Source organism: Crocuta crocuta, unplaced genomic scaffold (genome assembly GCF_008692635.1).
Source record: "Crocuta crocuta isolate KB4526 unplaced genomic scaffold, BGI_CrCroc_1.0 scaffold131, whole genome shotgun sequence".
Lineage (NCBI taxonomy): Eukaryota > Metazoa > Chordata > Mammalia > Carnivora > Hyaenidae > Crocuta > Crocuta crocuta.
This window is the reverse complement of record NW_027528977.1, coordinates 12493545-12502820: the sequence shown is the minus strand read 5'-3', so window position 1 is coordinate 12502820 and position 9276 is coordinate 12493545. Positions and strand designations below refer to the sequence as shown.

General features: G+C 46.3%; 1 protein-coding gene across 1 annotated transcript in view; it reads right to left on the bottom strand.

Moving 5' to 3' along the window:
* Positions 1-3680: 3680 nt before the first annotated feature.
* Positions 3681-9276, bottom strand: part of BOD1 (biorientation of chromosomes in cell division 1) — a 19375-nt gene continuing 13779 nt past the window's right edge. The window contains exons 3-5 of the mRNA XM_077757302.1: positions 6687-6811; positions 5392-5588; positions 3681-4452 (exon numbers count right to left, since the gene is read on the bottom strand). Of these exons, the coding sequence (XP_077613428.1) occupies positions 5393-5588; positions 6687-6811 (321 nt within the window). The 3' untranslated portion in view covers positions 3681-4452; position 5392. The remainder of the gene's footprint in view (positions 4453-5391; positions 5589-6686; positions 6812-9276) is intronic.

Genomic DNA, 9276 nt, shown 5'->3' with positions numbered 1-9276 from the left:
ACTTGCAGGCCAAATCATTCATCTTCCATGCGAGACTCACTTGTTCTCTTCCTCTCTTGTGCTCTTAGGGAAGAAGCCTTGGGTGAAGATGATGGGCTGAAAGCTTGAAGCAGCCAGGATGGTAAATTTTGCCTCGAACCGCCCTGGAGTGTTGCCTGGCCGACAGCCATTTTGTGTGAGAAATTTGTTGTGCTAGGCGGATGAGTTTTTGCAGTTTCTTTGTTCACGTACTGTAGCAGCAACAGAATCCGTCCTCACTAATGCTGCCCCAGAGCCCACGTGGTAGAGTCGGGGTTCAAATGTTGAGCCTTGAACCGGCACATCGTAGGAGCTCATAGGATTGTGGTAGGGGCCGCCCTCATTAAGGCTTCTGGCCGGTCTGAGTCTGACAAACTTCTCCCACCTGCCTACCTCCATAGAGACTGAATGTTGCTCCCGTAAGAGAAACTGGATAAACTTGGCCACGTTCAGCCGTCCCTACCATATCCAATCTCTTGCTCCTGTAGGGGGTGGAAATGACTTCCTCTCGGCCCTTCGAGTACTTAGCTGAGACCCTTGTAATGGATTAATGAGAGAAAAACACGTTTCTTAACATGCGTCCCTCATGTATCCATGGAGACGCCCAGGGAAAAATAAGTAACTCCCTGAGGTGGCTTAGAATTCAGAATTACATACCAGGTCAACCGGGAAAGAAGAGGGAGAGGGGGAAGTAAGCCTCTTAGGGGAAAGCAAATGATTTTTAGGAAAGAGTACGAACCTTTAGAGCAGATGGGAGGTATGACAGTTTGTGATGGAGTTTGTCAGGGTGCGGGGTTGACTCTAATCCCTTCTTTTGTGGTGAGAGTCAGTCCTCTGGTGGATGATATCTGTTACAACTGTGTTTCTTTTGGGGTATCTGTCTTTAGGCAGATGAGAAAATTCAGTGCCAGCATCTCCCTGTATTTGATATTTTCCAAGTGCCCGCAGCTCTCCAAGCAATCCACGTATCGAAGCAGCTAACTTTGGGATGGCATGTCCTGAACTCCTGCGGTCACATTTTGGGGGTTATTCTGCTACCCTTTGCTCTCTCGTTTACAAAATTTTAAGCTTCATACATTGATTAGGTCACACAGACAAGCCCTCTTCTGGCTCTGGCCCTGGTGACATGGCCCTCAGGGTGAGTGTGAGGGGCCTCTGGGGGTACCGTGTGCTGGGTGTCCCAGTCTGTGTGCCGGTTGTACCCCGAGCCCCCATCTTTGTGCAGTGTTCTGTGACCTCCACTTGTCTTTGGATAGGTTCCTTCTGGACCCCCAGAGGGACATGTTAGAGAAGGAATTTCTGGCTCCATGCCAAGCTTGAAAATTCTAGACCCTTCTCACCTTAGTCTCCATGAAATCAGTCTAGAAGATCTGGTCCTCTGGCTGGACAGGTTTTGAATCCTTGTAATCACAGGACGATGACACTCTGGGGGAAGCATCAATGAGAGCAGCCAGTCAGTGGCATCAGCGTGTCCCATATGTTGGCTAAAGGGGAGAGCTGCTATAGAGTTCTGGCAAATTGGTAGTCCGTGGGCACAGAAGGATGTTGCCAAACCTTGACATTATTCACCAGGATTCAGAAGCGGAGCTCTATCTGGAAACCTCCCAATTTAGAAATGTTGGTAATTAAAAACAAAACGACAGAGGACAGTCACAACTCCAAGGCCTATAGAACATGGTGAGAGGGTTGGTCGTTCAGCAAACTGCCTCGTGCCAGACATTTGGGCGAAGGGAACAGACTGGCTTGAGCTAAGGGTTCGTGTTGAGATGTACTGAGAGGTCAAGTTGACTTGATTTTGGCCTGTATTTGGAATGAAGGGTGGACCCCAAAGGACTGACAAGTTTGAATTTGTTAAGTAATAAGGAGGCAGAGGTGCAAGGGGGTGGTGAGGAGGGGAACATGAGCTTTGAATTCAGAGGCTGGGTTCACAGCTTGCTCCCCTACTTCGTAGTTGTATGAGTAAGTTCCTTCACCTGAGTCTAGGTTTCCTCATCCCTGAAATGGAGAATAAATCCTGACAGGGTCAGGAGAATTAAACTCAATTTATGTGTAAGAAAATGTAGGGNTTTTTAAAAAAAAAAAAAAAAAAGAAAATGTCAGCCACCTGGTAGGTGCCTAGTTTGTCTACTTCCTTTCAAAGGCTTGAGAGTGAGGAAGAGATTTGATAAAAAGCAGTGTTTCTGGAAGGATGGCCCACTGGCTGTGTGGGCACTGGAGACAGACTGGCTAGGTCTCAGGCAGTGTGACCAATTTGAGAGGACGTGTAATCACTACCATGTGGCCTTGGAGTCAAGCCCATCCCTGGTGACAAGCCTGTAAAAGTTGACCTCTTGGCTCCTCCACGGGTAAGGTGATGGGCAGGGTGCAATACATGATGCCAAGGAAAGCTTGGCCGTGCCAGCTGTCCTGTTTGCTTCCAACCCTGTTCTCAGCATCCTTAGGGCAGCTGAGGGAGGCAGGGCCTACACATCCCCCACCCCCCGCCCTGTCAGTGATGACCCAGGTGCAATTTTCAAACCTGAAGCTCGGTGCCAGCCTCAGGCACAGGCCGGCCCTCACCTTTGCTGGGCCCCGCAGGCATCTGTCCTCTCTTTCTGATAGCCAGGGAGTCTTCTGCAGAGTGTGCACCAGTGTTCTGAGCTGCTTAGCAAACTCGTCTTCAGAAGACACTTGTTTTGAAAGCTTAGGAGGTTTAAGTTTCCAAGTCAAAATGCCCCAAGCACGGTCCTTGGGATGAACAGAATTAACAAAACGGGAATCTTGCCCCTCAGGACCTGTTAACCCCCTAACTGCACATCACCAGCTTTCCAAAAGTTTCTCAAAGTGAAAGTGATTTTTCCTGTGCATCAGAATCACCAGGAGGTGATTCCAGGTAGAGCCCCCTCCCCAAGTCTCCAAATGGGGTCTGGGGTGGGGACGGCATTTCTAACACATTCTGAGGTGGTGCTGCGTCCAGCAGCGCTGGCCTAACGATCCGTTGGTAGGTATTTAGGTCACTGTGCAAGGGAGTGCTCCGGGGTGCATGGGAACCTACTTCCCCTCGTAAGCAGATAGAAGCTAAGGCGAACTGGCAGAAACAGGGTAAAACGGTGCCTGAAAATCTGACAGGAGAGCCAGCAACTTCACTATGAGCCAAGAAATGGAAAAGGTGGAGGTGGTTCATCTTAACGGGAACCAGCTAACGGAGTTAAAGTGTATTAGATGAACGATAACCAGTGACACACTCAACTAAGAACCACAACTCTTCTCTTGAGGTTATCCTGGATATTATTCAAGGCTTGCGGTACCAAGAGCTTGCCAGAGGCCGGCAGCACGGGCACCACCTGGAACATGAGAAACACGCCCAGGTGCCACCCCCGAGGTTCTGGGTCAGCGTATGCATCTTTCCAAGACCTTCGGATGCTGCTGCAAACTCAGGTTTGAGGAGCATGGACGGAATGTTCTGCTCTCACCGATGACGGGCCTCAGAGGTGGTCCGGGGGAGGAGCGGGGCTGTCTGCCCGCTACCAGTGTTACCTACTAGCTTCGGAGGGTGCGCCCCCATCTTTCTCCCACCATCCACCACCAAACAAATTCTGTGTGGGCATGGGAACAGGATGCAGCAGAGGACGAAGGTCATTCTTCACAGGCCTGGAGGCTGCTGTTCGGGTAAGGCTTCAGAGTAAGAGTATCAAATGATTTTATTACAAAACTTAAGCCATTTATTGATCATTCAACTTTTCTAAAAAACACAAACATGAGAATAAAATAAACACACCCAAGACTCACTAGCCCTTGCAGGATACGAAAAAGCCCTGGCCAGAGAGCCTGCAAATGTTCTTCCTTATACCCGACGTCTGTACATCCTCACACATTCTAGGGTCCCATGTTCTGTCCCCTCTTACAGAGGAAAGGAAACCGAAGCTACAAGATTCATGTACAAGAGGGTCACGACAACTTTAGAGCTACCTGACGCTAATGGCTTACGTGTTCCAGGTGACAAGGAAGCACTGTCTAACACCTACTCCATGCTAACCTTTACTGGCATTCTTTGAAATGGCCTCTTTGGGACTGGTTATGTTCCTTCACTGTAGCTACAGCCCTTCTAGGATCCCCAAACACAAACCGTAAAATCCACATGCAGTCTCCCAGTTCAAGTATAAAGGTTTGTTTTAGGACAATGCCAGGCTAATGTAGTGTTTCTTTACAATTCTGTAGTGTCTACTGGATGTCATCCCCTCTGACAGGCTGACCGGACGGCAGCACAGTGAGGGGGCACACAAGGTCAATCGTGCTACTGCCTGCTCAATCCGGACACTACCCCTCCATGGAGGCTGAATGCTGAAATCAGTGACGACCTTGGCCTGTCTTCATTCGGAAGTTGTAATCTGAAGTAACTGAATCCGCTTCTTCACAGTTAACTTAATGGAGCTTCCAAAAGGTGTCAGACATGCTCTAAAAAGAAAAGAGAATCAGATCAAAATGCCTCTTGAAGAGAGACATTTTTGTTCCTCAAGAAATTTACAGTTAGACTAGAAAGACTGGGAATGAATGTTTTATGTTCCATAACAGAATTCAGGTGCTCTCCCAATACAGGTACAAAGAGCCCACCTCCCCCTCGAGTCCGTGCCCTACACGAGAATCGCGCTCTTGCTTTGTTCACTCACTGATGCTTTCCTATCAGAAATGACAGACATCTTAATGAACTTTGATGACAGCACACCAAAGTGGAATGAGGGTACAGGGCACGCCCCAGTGCTAACTAACGACGGCTAAGTAAAGGCCCACTGCCTACTTGCTATCACTGCTCCTATTTACTAATGTCTCTAAGCCAGCAAAAAGCATTGTTTTGTGCATCTATGGCTGACTTTTGAGATTAAAGTAAATCCCAAATGTAATAAAAAGATGTATGTACAACAGAAGAGTCCAATGGTAACGGATAGTGGTAAACGCAAATCTCTAAAAACAAGGAAGTCCCGCAGGGCTAAAAGCAGACTCTGAGCACCATTTAGGGTGCCATCTTAGAATGCATTGTTCGATTTTATATTCACATTGCAAACCCAAGTTTAACTCATGTCCCAGGGTGAGACTCATTTAAATTTCTCTTGTGCACAGCAATCATCCCAGTCGGTTTCTAATGGAGTTATCTACTCACAGCTTAAATGGTCAGCTCTGCTGGCACACAAGATCGTACTCGCTAACACCAGGGATTAACACTGATTAGTTCTTGGTAACAAATGACCCCTACACAGTAGCCCAAGTCTATCTGCACTACATGCTTTACTGAATATATAAAGAATATGATCCCCAGTAGTGGCTTACCCCTTTTCTATCCATTTTATATATTTATAAGCCAGAGATGAAGGCTCCGGGACAAAAGACGGGATACCGGACCTTAGGAAGCATCCTGGGATGGAGCTGGGGGGTCCTGGCTCTCAGGCTCTGGAGGGGGTGCAGGCACAGCTTCTTTTTTCTTGGCCGCCAGGAACTCGTGAATTGCTCTTTCTATCTGTGGTCTGAAGATGTGGTTTAGTTTGGGATCCACCACTTGAGAAATGATTCTGTCCACTCCAGCTTCCAACATTCCTGACCTTGGGGAGACAGACAGACCGTTTTCTGGAGGGCCATGCCCCCTTTACCCAGCCTCCCCTTGTGTTTGCACCCTGCACCCCCCCAGTACAGTATCAAACCTGGGAAAACGACACCAGTACAGTCTGACTGTATATAAATTTCACAGACATGGCTGCACTCTGTGCCATTTTAGGCACCTGAGTAGGTGCAGGTACCCGGTCCCACGCCAAGGATCTTCCCTACATCACCACTATCCCCTTGTGCTAGTCGCATAGACCCTCCCCTTCACCCCTAAGTCGTTGGCAACTACTAATCCCTCTTTCCATCCCTGTAACTGTTCATTTATTAGTGTTACAGGTGTGGAATCAGCACCACGCATCTTTTTGATACTGGCTTTTCTCATGCAGCATAATTCTCTATTTCTAAGGAGGTAGGCTTCATAAGCTTTTAGATATTTGAGGAGAGTTCAGCGGCTCAATACCTGAACACGAGTGCTAGTATTAAGAGCAAAAAAAAAAGGGGGGGGGGGATTCAAAAAGCGTATCTTAGGACACCAGAGTCTATGACCCACCTCCACTTTTATGCCCAGTGACACTGCCAAGTCACATGGATGACTTATCAGTAGCACTTTTTTAACTGAAGTACAGTTTGTTTGAAAGACATGATTTAAGAAGACTCCACGCCTTCCTCAGAGCTGCCGTTACACTTTAGAGAGGCTATGTGGACTCAAAGATTTTGTAGAACCCCCGCCTCCCCCTTTACTGGTGAGACTAAAGATCCGGCTCCTCCCGCCCATGATCCACATGCTGATCCCTGGTGTAAAACTCCCATTATGTGCCAACTACACTGAACAGCCCAAGTGGCAGGGAATATGTTTTGCAATCTGGACTATATTTTGATGCACTCAGGAGAGTTTACACAGGAGGCCTATGGAGGTTGGATAAATGAGCAAGAATGCTACTTGAGTCCTTTGCTCATTTGAACTTGAATAAAAAGGTGGACTGTTTCGACTTGTGTGTGGGATTTGCTGTGAAGTGCCATCCACCTTGACCAAAAAATGCTTTCCTGTGCATCATACTTGTGATCACCTGCCATTTTCACTAATTCTAGCTACTTACTGAACCACACTCTGCCTCAGACCATTTCGTAGCTGGTTTTTGTTCATTGTAGGATTCCATTCCTGCTTGTCCAGATGTGTTGACACAAAATTATCCACTTTCTGCCTCAGGTTTTGGTAAGCTGGCTAAAACATTAAAAAGACACAAGGTTAGAAGTTACATACACCAGTTTTAGAAATTACTCATTCAAGAATACGGCTTTCCACACAAACGTAGATTTTTAAGTCCTTGAAGATACTTCCTCGATGACGACGAAGATCACCATGCAGCAAGTAGAGCGGGAACTAATGCCCAATGCAAGTGCCTGCTTTATGCTGGGCGGGCACAAGGCCAGGTGCTTTACCATCCCATTTACTTTTCAAGTAATTGGCCAGGGAGGTTTTATTAGCTCTCTCCTGCCCCCATTTTAGAGATTAGATATTTACGCTTAGCAAAAGCAAACAACTTGCCCACATGGCTAAAATGTGGCAAAAGCCAAGGTTAGACCTAGTCTGTTTCTGAAGCAAAGGAACCGGGCTCTAGCCTGGCACCATCACTAACCAGCTATCTGGCTTTCAACAAATCACCAATCTTTTAGTCTCTGTCATTTCCGTTTGTAAAACTGAAATGCTACTGCCCCGCTTACCTCACAGAGTATCCTTAGCAACAAGGAAGAGCTCAGGAAAGCCCTTAAACAAAGGGTCACCAGAACCTCAGCACAATGAGAGAATGCACACTCAAGTCTAAAAGCCTATGGAACACTGGGAAAGGCTAAGGGGAAGCATGGCTGAAGTCCAAACATAGAGCTTGAGACACTTCCTGATCTCAAATGTTCTAGACATAACCAGAATCAAAACAAAATTAGAAGGAACTTGGTGAACACAAGGAACATACGTACTCCAAGACCTTCTGGTATGATCAGCTACTCTTCTTCAAACCAGGGATAAGATAGTGTATATTGCTGTTTAGTATTCACTCCTGTCCCCTTCTACCAAGAGCAGAGAATGCTTACCTACCCCAATGATGTTGAGTTTTAGCAATGTCATAAGGTCTGGTCAATGGAGTGCTAGTGACAACAGACCTGAAAGCTGGTTGTACTCTCTGTCTGGCTTGGTTCTCGTGCTCTGGTGACCCTCTATGAGGGCATGTCCTGGGATCTAAGATGATTTCATGTGTAGCCAAGATAAACCCAAGCTCAGGCCATCTGAGCCACCCAGCTGAAGACTACTTAGAGCTGAACTTTAGCTGACCTGCAGCCCTATCTACATAAGAATGAATGCCTGTCATGAATCACTGTAATTTGGTGTAATTTGGTTAACTATGCAGTGTTACTGTGGCCAAAGTTTGCTAGCTGTCAGGTAAGTGAAATCGACAAAAGAATGAGTAGGCTTCAGCCTACACATGAACTCTTCCAAAAAGACCAGGAGAACTAACAAACACCCATGTACTATCTACCTACCAACTCTTCCTTCCTCTCCTCACTCTCTTTTCTCCTTCTTATTGCTTCCCTCCTCTAGGCTGGTTTTTCTGGTTATTGGTTTGCTTAAACAGACATTTAATTCATTCCCTTGATGCATGTTCTACACCTCCTTATTTACCTTTCTTTTTCTCTCTCTGGAATAATCAGGTCATATAGTTTCTCTGGGTAACTTTATCTTTGTTTCTTTTTTCTCACCTCCTTCTTTATTCTCTTTTCTCCCTCTCTAGATTAAGTCTTTTAGTCTCTGCTTGGTCAATCTTCATTTTTGCTTTTTCCCTGCCCCTGTCATTTCTCTTTGTGTGTGCTCTTCTATCAGCACCACCTCCACCCTGTTCTTTACTTGTAGATGGTGTTTGTTTTTTGCTTTTCGATTTTTTGTTTGCTTGTTTGTGTGTTTTTGTTTCCTGTTTGTTTTTCTTTCCAGGGCTACATCAAGGAACAAATCAAAGCACACCTGGTGAAGGGTACAAAACATCACTATGAGTAGGGAAATAGAAAAAAACAAAGTCACAACAACAGAGAGCAAGTAACACTCTCCCAAAAAACACCTCCTGAGCAGCCAGGCCCTGGACAGTATATGACTCCCCCTTTAACATAACAGTGCTCGCAGATGCAGAGCACATAACATGCTTTTAAAACTTACAAGGGGCAGAAAGCTAGACAAAATGACAAAATGGAAGAATTTTCACCAAAAGAAATTCCAGGAAGAAGTGACAGCTAAAGAATTGATCAAAACAGATACAGAAAACATAACTAAAAAAGAATTTAGAATAGTAGTCATAAAATTAGTCACTAGACTTGATAAAAGCATAGAAGAGAGCAGAGACTCCACTGCTGCAGAGATCAAGGATCTTAAAAATAGTCAGAGTGAGGGGAGGAGCCAAGATGGTGGAAGAGCATGCAAGTCTTTTTTCTGTCTTGCATACATAAAATACAGCCAGATCAATATTAAATCATCCTGCACACCTAGAAAACTGATTTGAGGATTAACACAATCTGCACAACCTGAACCACACAACCCAGTGGTACGGAGCCTGAGAGGTGGACTGGGGGAGAGAGGAGTCGCAGAGGGCAGGAAGCTGTTTTTGCTTGCAGAGAGAGGATGGAGACGGGGGGGGGGGGGGGGGGGGG